The 12,824-nt window shown below is 45.7% G+C and overlaps 3 protein-coding genes across 4 annotated transcripts; 1 reads left to right on the forward strand and 2 right to left on the reverse strand.

Annotated features, from left to right (window-relative positions):
* Nucleotides 1–273: 273 nt before the first annotated feature.
* Nucleotides 274–5,667, reverse strand: LOC131209245 (uncharacterized). The gene is made up of 3 exons (XM_058202265.1): nucleotides 4,996–5,667; nucleotides 3,764–3,836; nucleotides 274–2,135 (listed from the first exon to the last, which is right to left on the reverse strand). The coding sequence occupies exons 1-3, from the start codon at nucleotides 5,053–5,055 to the stop codon at nucleotides 457–459; spliced, it is 1,812 nt and encodes a 603-aa protein (XP_058058248.1). The 5' UTR covers nucleotides 5,056–5,667; the 3' UTR covers nucleotides 274–456.
* Nucleotides 5,668–6,169: 502 nt separating this feature from the next.
* On the reverse strand, nucleotides 6,170–10,792 carry LOC131216782 (uncharacterized). Of its 2 annotated transcripts, XM_058211362.1 has the most exons (7): nucleotides 10,473–10,792; nucleotides 9,283–9,616; nucleotides 8,927–9,214; nucleotides 8,809–8,829; nucleotides 7,771–8,268; nucleotides 7,467–7,708; nucleotides 6,170–7,385 (listed from the first exon to the last, which is right to left on the reverse strand). In XM_058211362.1, the coding sequence occupies exons 2-7, from the start codon at nucleotides 9,535–9,537 to the stop codon at nucleotides 7,034–7,036; spliced, it is 1,656 nt and encodes a 551-aa protein (XP_058067345.1). In that variant the 5' UTR covers nucleotides 9,538–9,616; nucleotides 10,473–10,792; the 3' UTR covers nucleotides 6,170–7,033. The 2 variants fall into 2 exon arrangements, with proteins under 2 accessions (XP_058067345.1, XP_058067353.1); XM_058211370.1 differs by lacking the exon at nucleotides 8,809–8,829.
* Nucleotides 10,793–11,276: 484 nt separating this feature from the next.
* On the forward strand, nucleotides 11,277–12,785 carry LOC131215157 (zinc finger MYND domain-containing protein 10 homolog). Its single transcript, XM_058209543.1, has 3 exons — nucleotides 11,277–11,371; nucleotides 11,436–12,641; nucleotides 12,722–12,785. The coding sequence occupies exons 1-3, from the start codon at nucleotides 11,277–11,279 to the stop codon at nucleotides 12,783–12,785; spliced, it is 1,365 nt and encodes a 454-aa protein (XP_058065526.1).
* The last annotated feature ends 39 nt before the right edge of the window (nucleotides 12,786–12,824 follow it).

Below are 12,824 nucleotides of genomic sequence, written 5' to 3' on the forward strand. Positions count from 1 at the left end.
GGTTTCGACTTCGGTGCAGGTCATCGGGTGCCAGGCGAGAGCACCAGTGTCGGCCGTATCTTCGCACGGCTGGGACACAACTTCAATTGTGTTGGTGGATCCGACACCGACATTTTACAGCGGTGGACCGTCGCTAGTCCGCCGTATTAATACTCGGTAGCAATGTGTCGCTTATATGTAACTGTTTTGTTGAGGTATCTATTATTAAAGTGCGTTACCCGCAAGGGTTTCTTTCTGTGAAAAAAAACTAAAGCGTTTTTTTTATCTATCGTTCATTTCCTAACATTGATTTATTGCAAAAATGTCCATCTGGACAAAAATTGATCCCTTTTTGATCAACCTTTTTCCGATTTAACAAGAGAGAAAACAAGCAAAAATAATAATAAGAAAATCAACATGAGAGCACCGCTTAGAGGGGATTGATCTAGGAACTAAGTGGTGGTCACCACGGCTGCTCTAGGTTACCACCTTCGAGTGTATTTCGTTCTGCGCGCACTTCATCACCGCTAGTGCTCCTCTCGCAATGAGGTCATGAGCCAGATCGTAACCAAGCTTTTCACACCGTTCGAAAACGGTTTGCTTGACGGACGAGTGCCGGTGCATTCCACAGAACAGCAGGTCGCTGTTATCCTCCAGCGTTGGTTCCGGCCCGAGATGTCTCCCGTCCAGATTTTCGTTGTAATCCAGCACTTTGGCTGCCAGAAATGGGCATTTGTCCAGCGGTGTCGCTACACTTGACTCTTTTCCTTCAACGACACCGTTGTCGACCGCCTGTTCGTTTTTCTCCACTGGCTTCGGTTTGGCCATCGGACAGCCGGCACCTATCGCACCTGCCAGCAGCATATCCACCTTTTCTTCGGTGCTAACGAACGGACAATCACCCATGACCTCCTGGCCAACCGGGAACAGCGCACTGGGACACAAATCTGGTTCTTCCACTTTCCGGGGTTTCGATTCTCCCTCGGGTTGCAGATTGTTTCCGTTGCTATCGGCCTTCTTCGCTTCTGACACAATCTTCGTCAGTTGCGACGAGTAAGGACACTTTTTAAACAGCTCGCCATGGATGTCGATGAACTTGCTTAAATTCAAGCGCGACCCATCTTTTGAGCATCCAGGCAGCAACAATACGTCGTTGTCGGCAATGATTTCAGGACTTTTTCTTTTCCCCTCTTGGTGATCGATCGGACACTCAGCTGGACTGCCTTTTGCATTGTTTCCCTTTCCGTTACCACTATCCAGTACCGAGGGCGATTCCGTTAGTTTCAGCTTCTTCGGTGGCGTTTCTTCGGAGTGACCCGGTGCTGACAGATCTAATTCACACTCGCCCTTTGACCGTATTTCAGTTTCGCCATCGAGACTCCACACGGCACCCTCGACATGCAGCTGGAATGTGGAATCGTCGCTCTTGTCCGATGATCGTTTGCGTGTTCCATCCGCCGTCGCATCACCACCATCCTGCTGACTTACATTCTGACGTTTCAGTGCAGTCCGAACGGCAACCGGAGCACTACAGCCACCGCCGAGCGTCCGCAGAAAGCTGCGTTCGGTCAGAATTCGACACTGCGTTTCGAGATGACACAGCTTGGCCAACATTGCCAGAATGTACGAATCGTTCGAGCGGCACTCAACAGCCAACGCACCCTGCCCAACGGCGTACAAAATCTCGTCTGGTTCGATCACTTGATCTATTCGCTGGTCCCAACCCATCCGCACAAGGCCAGCTTGCGCCAGGATGATGCCCGCAAACTTTGACGACTCTGCGTCCAGTTTAGCAAGCCGCGTGTTGAGATTACCTCGAATATCGTTCACGACCAGATGGCGGTGATAACGGGAGAGTTGGGCCGACCGCCGTAACGAGGACGTTCCGATGACAGAACCCCGCGGAAGAGTGGCTAGCGTGCGCCCCCGGTGTCTTTCGTTAAGAACGAGTGCATCTCGCGGATCTTCTCGTTCCAACACCGCACCGATAGCCATTCCAAGCGGCAGGGCCGTCGGAAGATCCTTCAGTGAGTGTACGACGAAATCGACGCCTCCGGTCCGAAGGGCGTCCTCGAGGTCCTTGGTGAAAAGCGACTTTTCACCAATCTTCGGCAGAGACTTGTTAAGCACACGATCGCCAACCGTGGTCATTGTATCTGTATTTTTGGTATAGCGAGAAGAGAAAGAAGAAAATTGGGAGAATTTAGAATGTTTTTTTATACTTTCAAGCAATCGATTTACTATCGCTACGAAGCTTTATAACATGAGCAGACATCACGCCATGGCGGACATGATACGGAAACTTTTAATTAACCACCATTAATACATTGCACCATACACCTTCAGAGGCGATCGAAGACGTGCAGCAAGTTTTGTTTTATTTAATGAATCTCACAGAGGTCAGACAGTGGCGAAATATCGCACGCTGTTGGTTTCGTGCTTTGTGAGATAGGGAGTATGTGGCACCATGCAATCCTTATCCAGAGGGCAACAAGGGGCCTTCTGCTGGCGATAAACTTGCAGCACTGGCGGCACTTTACCTAAATAATTTTGGCAAACAAAAATATAAAATTTGTTACAAAATATATCCTTTTCAGATTAAGTTAAACTTACTTTATTTTTTTATTTTAATTAAATAAAAAAAAACTTCTAATTTCCATCTAATTTGCTATTAAACATTACTCACACTTCTGCCAAGAAGCAACGTTGCGAATTGCAAGTGTGGCAATGTTCTTCTTTTGCCTCATTTACATAATAAGCCAACCACTGGCACACTAACCGGCCCACTTGCCAGTAAACCTCGGACAGCAATAAACTATGTCCAACGGTTCGCCCAGAATTGTCCACGGGGCAATCAAATGTTTCTCAATAATTCTAAGACCACAACGGATGTTGATTACCGACCTACAGCAGTGAAAGAGGAAGTTTGTAGACAACAACGATGGAAATATGAGCACATTCAGCTCAGTAGTGTTGGCCATACTAGGGATAACAGGTGTCAACAGTTTCAAGGATTTTTGAGATTATCAGATATTCTTTAAAAGTTGGTGGGGAATGATTGATGGTAGTAGGTTGAACTGGTCGGTCCTTTGAGTAAACATCAAAAGGCATGATTTCAGCATGGTCTTGAAATCAAACAACTCTCCATTTCTCAGAGGATAAACTTTGTTTCTATATTTAAACACTTAAAAAAAATTTATCAATACTTTTCATTTGAAGTAGTACAAGTCTGATCGGTATGATGATCATTCTTAATTTTCCAATTCTGAATCTACTAAATTCACGCACGATTGAATACGTGCCGTTTCTATCAGATCCAAATCGCGCTCAAGTAACAGCTTGTGAAGCGGTATCATTAAGATTCACTATCGTTTGACGTGAAACTGTGCGGGGTTGAAGCGGAAAGCCTCCAAGGAGTTTCTCACCGGGTGCCGATCGTTCCGATAGCTCCCGTTCTTAGAGGGCTGTCGTTTGCTCAACAACAACGCGAACTTATCTAACCACGCAAGACTTATCGTCGAACGGCCTGGCTACGACGACGTGTCAAGTGAACGCGAGTGTGAGTGAGTTTCTGGTTAACTCACGATATTGTTAAGCGAACGACACGATGACTTTCAGAAAAACGATTCCTTCGTCCAGCGACTACGCGACTTGGAATGGATCGCTCGAGCTGTAAAATTTGAATACAACACGATGGACGATGGTGCGACCGTCAAACACCCCCTTAATTGATCTTCGTAGTGCATTCGATTTCCTTTAGCAATCGATTCAAATTTGTACTCACGAATTTCGTAAACCACATCCGGATGGAGCTTCTGCAGCAGGGCGATGACGTGTTTCGTTTGGATGAGGGCCAGCTGAAATGAAATGGAAAACAAAACCGTACAGTACACGTAAGAAGTCTGTTTCGGTTTAAGTAAAACATTCCGAAGGTTCTAAAAAGCGTTTGTCTCCCCGTGTTGGAGCGTGTTCAGTACATTAAAAACGTGGACTACCATTTTATGCCGCTCTAAATCGAATGCCCAGGGTCAAATGTCGGTTTTGAAATTCTAATTGCTTCCCCTAGGGGAGAACTACATCGTGGTGTGAACGATGGGACGATATTCACTTAATGTATTATCGTGACGCTCCCGAATGGAAGACTGTTAATGACTAGTGACGCGCCTAAATGATGCCTGGGGACGATTGATAATTATGTTTCCTTACCGTTTGGCTTGCAGCCTGCGGGAGACCAAATATCGTTAGAAAGACAATTAAGTTTTTCTTTAATTGGTTCTTGCACGCAGTTCATTCAAGCTCAATGTAAAACTTTGAGTAAAAAAAAGCCCACCGAAAGACATCAACTATCACCTCGAGCATGGTCCACATTAACAATTTCCACATTCTAATTTTCCCTGCAAGATGTTGAGGCAACTAAATTTCATTGTGAGTTCTGCGAGAGAGAAGTTTATTCAATTGCTTTTAATTGAAGACTGACCGCTAAATCCCATAACTTTCTGTCTCGTTTGTACCGGGGTTTTAATAACCATAAGGATTACAACATCATTGCTGGTTTTTATTTTTTGGCTCCTGGAAGGACACCACATTCCGATAGAAACTCGTTCTCCCTAATCGAAGCCATGTCAATGATATCCGTTGATTTGTTGCTGTATTCTCTTTATATTTGGTATGATCTTGGCATTCCTTTTATTAAGGCACAAAAAGAGTGTAAAGTTAATATTGATAAAATGGAGGTCGACAATCGAAACCTTTCAATTTGAACACACGGAACAACATAACTTCAGCACAACTTTAGGGAACTAAATCATTTGTTGACATCAAAAGTACTTCCAAGCGTCTCAAGTAATAAAACGTGTTTAACCTAACACCCGATAAGCCCAGCTCAAATATGAGCTACCGTCGTAAATCGTAACACAAATAATTGCACACGGTTGCAAAAAGCCTTTAGATGTTTTGTCCGGTCATAAACAGGGATTGTGAGAATAAATGAAATAGCCGACCCCTTGAGTAACTTACCTCACTTTTGCGCGATCCAACGCGAATGGTTTTTTTCGCGCCCTCCTGATCTGCACCCATGGTAGACAGGTTGTCGCTTGGAGAAGAAATATCAGCAGCCGAGGGTTCGATGATGGCAGTGTCTTACGATGGCTGTTTGGTGGCACCTTTGACAAAAACTTAAGCCGAAAGGTTACTGCTGGTCCGTGCGTATACTACTTGGGCCGTGCTATGTGTTTAGGCCAGCGGTGATCGACGGGTTGTGTAATGGTTACGAATTGGAGCGATCTTAGGTCACCGCATGGGGCCAGCAATTCGTACACAACGTAACCGGTCGCGAGGTGAAAGTGTGGTCCAGCGGCGTGCGTAAAACATGAAACCTCTCAAGCACTGTCCACGGTATGCGTCTCTCGGTCCCTTCGCTAAAGACTAAGGTACGACGTTCACGTTCCGCGGGCGGTTTTGTGTAACTGTCTTCACATTCCGATCTCAGCCGTCGTTGGCACGGTAATGATGCACTCTTGTGTGGAGGCTGACCCACAGACTCCCGGATCTTCGGTCCCGTTAGATTGGGATGGTAGCGTGAGAAGGTAACTCGCGGCGCCCACAGATGGAGTGTGAAGGTGAAGATAACTGGAGAATCCACCTATTGTGCGCCGACGTGTGTCTTGGCTTATCACCCAAAAAACATTCGGGGTGGTGATCTGATGAATTGCATAAACAGGGCCATGCACAGACACACACGAATGCGTTCACTTAATTGGTAGACAATGATTACGAGGCTAAATATTGCCACCCATGTTTACATAACGTTCGCGAAATTTTAACACAAGACGAACAGAGTAGGCAATGATTGGGCGTTTGAAGTAGTTACAGGTTGTCGTAGTTTAAGAAGACAAACTGGCGCCAGGACCAATGTAGTTCCGGAGGGGCTCAGGCAACCAACAACGCGCGCTACGCGGACTCCAACTGGGTGGTCCGGTGGTCCGTCCGGCTGAACGGGTTAAGCCCCTTCTCCTTTGTACACAACCGACAACGTGGTTTTGACACTTGCCTTGAATGGATGAGTCAAAACGTCAAAACGTCAAAATGAACAGTCGAAATGAACTTTATGACTTTAAATTATTTCAAACTTTCCCGTTACGAAAAAGAACGACATTACTTATTTTTCACAAAACCAAGAGACTTTACTGCATTTGCCATTTTATTGTCAATTCTCTCAATAATGGTCGCTCCATTAATTCTCTCTGCGCCTCACACGAGCACCGAGCGAAAACAAGTAAACAAAGATAATATGAAAAGCGAAATGTGCACCAAAAAACACTGGATACATAGTGGCACGATTAACCGACAACGTCCGTAAATAAGCTGCTTATAAACAACACTTGCCTAAAAATAGTGCTTTGCCTTCGCCATCCGCTTCCATCGTACGCCATTAGAACGAGTGTGTGTGTCTGTCCGTGTCTTTTAGCCAATAGTTTCGATTTATATTTGTCTACATAAAGTGGGGAACGGATCACATTCTAGCACCGTTTCGTTTTACCTCCTCCGATAAGAGTAAATCCCGAGCCGAGCAGAATTGTGCGAAATCAACAATAAGTACACTCGCGGTGAACGCCTTGACAAAATCGCCCCCTCGGCTAACATGTTGAAGCGCATTTGCTATTTAGTTTTAGTACCAGTTTGAAAGTAACCGCCACAATGTTTCTACAGATGTAAACACGTTGGCTTAAGTATCGTTAGTTCTGTTTTGTCTTATTAGGTAAAATTTTGACGCACCTTGAACATAGAAAACGCGACGCACTTCCGGTCCGATCATCGTGGAATCTGGGAAACGGAAAACGCAATACAATAAAATACTAAGTACTTTGTTGCGCTTGTTGCCTCCGATTGCGCGCACAATATTTAAGTGGTATGCTTTCCAGCAAATGAAAAAAAACCTTGTGTATTACTCGTATCTTCGTCCCCTACTTCCGTATGCTGCACCGTTCAAAAGTATTCATACTTTTAGTGTACGTACGAAACCTTCTGTTAGCTACAACATAGCGACTGTCCTCTACTACGTGGACGAATTGTTGTAGTTCTGACGCCCGCCCAGCTCGAGTAGATAGCGATCTGGATGGTCCATCCAGTCTGCGGCAGTCATTTTGACCGTTCGCTGCCTTTCCGCTTCCCGGATTTGCCACCGTTTGATATCGAGCTGTACGTCGCGTTGCTGCTGATCACCGCATCCCCAAACCTCGATCGACAGTATGCGGTGTAGCAGTGAGCGATACTCTAGTCGCTCGAAGTGTTCGTCGACAATAAGGATCGGCTTCCGCGGATCGGAACCAGCCCGTAACCCCTTCGGGTAGCCGCGGATATGCGTATTAAGGTAGAGGCTCTTGGGCTTCTTTTCCAACATCTGAAATCTGACCGATGGAGAGAACGCACGAAACGTATGTAAATTAAAATGCTAACGCTATTCACAAAAACCTGAACCGACCACTTACTTTGGAAGCAACTGCAGGCAACAGCTACCTTCATCTCCTGTGTAGAGGTGCGTTTCACGCCATTCGTTCGGGTTTGCGACGCAGAACAGTAGATCGTCCTCGCAGCGGAACAGGATTAGATTTGGACCACGATAACCGAGCACGTGGTGCAGGAAGCGATTTGTTCCAGCACCGTCGAGGCGCGAGTCGTACAGCGAAGTCCAGTGAGACGGCACCAACGACAGTAGTTTCGCAAGGAATATCTGTATCCCACAACACGCATATGTAAAAGCCAACATTTTGTCTTCCGAATTACTACGCTTACGTGTGACGTCAGATTTGCCGAATTTGGGTTAACCGGTGCCGGGACGGACTGGGGCTTGCTGTAGAGCGGTGGCAACGACCCGGCAAGTAGCCACGCCTCGGACAATGGTAACAGTGGTTGCTGGTTTTTCAACCGTTCTCGCTCTTCGTTGGTGAGCGGTTTACCAGACGCCGGTCCACTGCCACCGGTTACCGATCCCGTAGCATGCTCCTTGGCGAAAGGATTCACCTTCTCGAGGATGGGTGTTTGCAGCTCGAGCCCGTAGCTCGCTTCACCCGCATTGATGGCACTGATCGAGACAACTGTTTCACTGTTACTCGTCATACTGTTGTCGATGATTGTCCGGTGGGACGTGCTGAGGGCATGCACACAGTACTTGTGAATCGGAGGTACCAACCGTGGCACGTTGTTCTCCAACCAGCGGCAAATATAGCCAGGACTGAGCGATTCCTTCGAAAAGAAACAGGACTGCACCACGGAATCGAGCGTGCGGTTAAGCTGAAATAAAAGAAAACATTTTGGTTATCTATTACGTTATGATTAATTTAGAATATATTCTTTTGGAATGTACTGAACTAAAGAAAACAAACTCTGACACAAAGAAGAGTGAAGCCATAAGTGTTTGGCATTATCAAGATTGATCTACACTCGTAATCTCTACCTCATACCTCATGGTGAAAGGTTTTAAAACACTAATCAAAAAGTAATTGAAAAGAGCATAAATAGCATTTTCAAACGCCGTTGCCGGATCCAACTTCAAGACAAAACATTTAAATGCACTCAAGACGTAACATCAACCAATTATCGCTAAGTCCGATCTCGTTACTACATTTAAACAAAGTAACCTACGGCAAAACAAACTCAGCGCTAACTGAGAATCACAAGCATTATTAAAATTAATTGCTCAAAGTATAGCGTAGCGTAGTAAAAATGATCTCTAAAATAGTTGAACATTTTCTACAATTCTATAAGACAACATAAGACAATTCTATAACAAATTAAAAAGAATTGGATTTCATTAAACTACTCTTTCCATACCGAAACGTCGTCGTCATCTGTCTGAGCGTATGCAGCATTTGTATGAATAGTGGGAAATACATGTTTCAATCATTTACATATTATACCAAGAGACGGGCTTTTAATTTTGCACACTTACCAAAAGACACGTTTGCGGTCCGTCCGAGTAGTGTGCCATCGCCAGGTTGTAGCAAGTTCGTAGCAAACTCTTCAGATTTTCCGGCTTAATCAGTTCGCCCTCGTTTAGATCGCCAAACATACGCACATAGCTCTCCAGGATGACAGAATCGTCGAGAAGGCCGAGAAATTTTTCACACTGTTGCCTGAACGCCACTAGCCCGAGGTGTTCCGTTTTGGCGTGGCTCATATGGCGCAGGTAGCGAAACAGCTTCAGACCTAAATCCGGATATTTTGGAAATACGTGGCGCTGGGAGAAGGAGACGACATGAGTTGTTTCACATCATTTTGCATTAGATTCTGCCGAGGAGCGCTTACCGCGAATATATCACCGGTAATGCCTTGGTGTGTCCGATGTTGCTCCTCGCTTTTTTTCGCTAATATCCGACCAAGCTTTTCGATTGGTGCGAACTGCGTTTGCGAACGATCCTGAATATCCGCCCCGCTGGCTGTACGCGTCATACCACGGGTACCAGCGACCGTGCCATTTTCAGCTGTCTGATCTCCGTTTCCTGTGGCTTTCGTTTTTAGGTTACTTGTGCCGTTCGAGATGGAACTGTGATGGTTTCCCATGCTGGTTTTCTACAAGTTCCAGTTCTAGGCTATCACCGCGAGCACTTTTCAAGCTTTAAAACATAAATCAATGTTATCACTGTGAATTAAAAAATGGGAACTATTGAAAAACTCAGACGGGCAGTAATGGCAGAACTTTTAATAGTTTGAAACAAGAACAACAACATTTCCAAATCTCGTTTCATGACTCGGCAAACTTAGGCTCGGCAGCTTCGGGCATAAATTAAATGAAACCATTCCGAATGAAACCATTCCAATGAAACCACCGTGTATAATGGAAATGCGCTATGTAAACGGTTTCAGTTTTTAAAAAGGAAAACACTGCATTTCGGTCGCGAGAATGCGCTCAGCGAACTGCACCAGCAACCCGTTTACCTTGGTGGCATGGCCATATGTGGAACTGTGGAAATGGATGACATTTCATTTATTCCAATTATCATCCATCTCGAGTGTACGACATAGCAGCGTGCTTTGGTTCGTCTAATCAGAGAACCGCCGATGAAACAGTGTAATTGCAGAGATTAAGGGAAGGAAGAAGATATCACAACTTGCGCACAATATGTGCGGAAACATGGTCACAATAACCACCAACCATCGTGGTGCACTGAGTATTAAAAATCGAATTGCTTTAACAAATCTTTGGAACGTTCGTCCATCCAATACCAGCGCCGTAACAGATTTCAATTGGAAAATCTGTACCTCCTACAAAGAATTTATCAATCATAGTGTGTCTTGTGTTTCGACGATTCACATCGATGACGATATGATAAGACCAAAACGATGTGGCAATCGATAGAGAGATGGGCATAGGTTAATGGCAATGTAGATGAATTTGGAATCGGCGCCAGCGTTGCAATTCTCCCTACGAAGTTAACATTTAATCCCCCGTCTGTCGCCACGCAGTCGGTAATACTGGTTTTGTTTTACTTTCTTACCTAATCGCGTGCCGCCAAAACAATCAATCCCTGCCCCCGTCAAGCGCCCTCCTAGGCCGCGAGAAGAGTGGTTGGAACGGTGATGGACACGGCACAGGATGTGGTCTAGTCGTTTGGACAACGACGATGCTGGCAAGGCTTGGAGATGAAAGGCAACAATTTCCCGAATTTCGAATCCCAGCGGCGGACAATTTAGCATGCCAACCTTACTCCACGATTCAGTTAAAACATATTTGCTTGCTTTTTCCACAGTGCCCAGCACAAACGCGATGACGACAACCCGAAGGGCGAAGGGGATTTTCGCGAAACTACGTTGTTTGCAGAACTAGTTGGAATTTTCTCTTTTGCCACTCGGAACACTTTGTTTTGACAGCAACTACGACTTGGTGTGGAAACGACCGATAGTTCAATACTTCAGTAGGAAGAACAGAAAAACAAAGCTGCGCTGTATCGGGTGCAACTGTTATCCAGTCTATGATTAAGGTGCTGAGAAAAGACATACTTACCGGAAGGCGCTATATTCAGGCACATTTTAAATTACAGGGTGCACAGGAAAATTAACAAATATTTTGAAATGGAAAAGAATATATTTTTAAGTTTTGTTCTCTACTCACTCTACTCTACTCACAGCTAAAGTTGGTGTTCAGAGGATCAACGCTATGGCTTAAGCGATTGCTATGCAGAGAATCCTCAGCAAACTTTGCATTTGTTGCTAGGCAACCGTTGAAATTTTTATATGAGCGCGCAAAACTTCGTGAACCATTATTTCGAGAACATCCAAAGAACTAGAAGCTAATTTCGAAGATGTCGTCGTATCCATGTGCTGTATTTCCTGAGGATATTGATGCCTCCGTCGTGAGCCTTCGGCCGTTTGAAGTGGCAGACATCGGAAGTGCAGGGTAAGCAGCCGAAAAGATTGTCTTCGAAATTTTATCACTTATTGCTGCCCTTTTACTCCTTCAGCTGGATAGACCAGCACAATGTAATGTTGAACCTTTGCCAGCAAGCCTACATAGAGGCATCCACGAAGCAGGAGGAGGTTGTTAAGGAGCGCCTACTAATGGAGAACAAACTTGCAATACTGGTACGCGAGGCATTTAGTGTAGTTGTCTGGCGGGAACATATCCTCCCGTCGCTGCTGGCTCTGAAAGAGCCCGACACCACTTTCGTTCTGTACAGCGTGCTTTACCACGAAGCAAATGTTGCCTCGTTGCTTGAAATCATCCTCTACCACAAAGACACGGTTGAGGCACTTGGCAGCGTGGCACTTGATTTGGTAGACTACTGTGCCGGAGCCATTGGACGGTTGATTGGATTAATGGCCAACGGGTACAACGACCGAGAAGATGATCCACCACCGGTGGAGTTGCTGAACGAATCGACCAGGGAGGAAGTGGTTCGGATGCAGCGTGGCATGGAATTCCGCATCGGAATGAAAAGCCTCAACATTGCTTCGTACTTGATCTCAAATTTGGAATGTTTACCGCTGAGTGTGGCAACGCGACTTGTTCGCATACACGATTTTCCCTGTCTGCTTGCGGAAGTTCTCCATTCCAAACCGTGGTTACGCCGGAACCAGAAAGGAGAGTTTGAAAAGTATCTCGACGACGTTTGGACGCCAGTGCATGGTGAAAATGTTATGAAAGTGAGCAAAACCGAAGCCCAAACCTGGTTTGGTCTACACAAGCTCGTTTTCAATCGTGACCTAATGCATGGCTACGAAATGAACGCTTATAGACAGCGTTCGATCAGCAAATGTGTCGGTTTGCTGAATGAGCACGTTCTCGACCAGCTGCCACCTTTGGCAGAGCTTAAGCAACAATTGTGCTCGCTACAAATAACCCGAGATACCCAGACAACAGGTTCGTCTGGAGTCTTGCTGCTCGAAGAGCTTCCCGAAGTGTACGAAACTCTGCGTCGCCACATGCAACGGGATGGAGTCGACGTGATCGTAGAAAAACATCGCACAATATTCGTCGATCTAGAACCAACTGATATAGCAAAAACGGCGATCAAACTGAATTCCGCCTACAGTTTGGATCGCCTCGAAAGCCATCTTTCCGGAGTGACCGAACCGAAACAGGAGCGTGCCGAGAAAGCGTGTGGAGCGTGTGGATGTGCCGCGAAGAAGAAGTGCTCCAAATGTTTGAACGTTTTCTACTGCTCACGGTACGTATCGAGTGACGAAAACATGAAAATATCCGCACATTTCCAACTAATTTTTTGTTTTTATACCCTCGGCGATGCAGCGAGTGTCAGGTACGCGACTGGCCGGACCACAAAGAACTCTGTCATCAACTGAAACTGAACTAATCACCCTGAAGCAGTGTGCTTAACTTACAATATAACCAG

This window comes from Anopheles bellator, chromosome 1, assembly GCF_943735745.2.
Source record: "Anopheles bellator chromosome 1, idAnoBellAS_SP24_06.2, whole genome shotgun sequence".
Classification (NCBI taxonomy): domain Eukaryota; kingdom Metazoa; phylum Arthropoda; class Insecta; order Diptera; family Culicidae; genus Anopheles; species Anopheles bellator.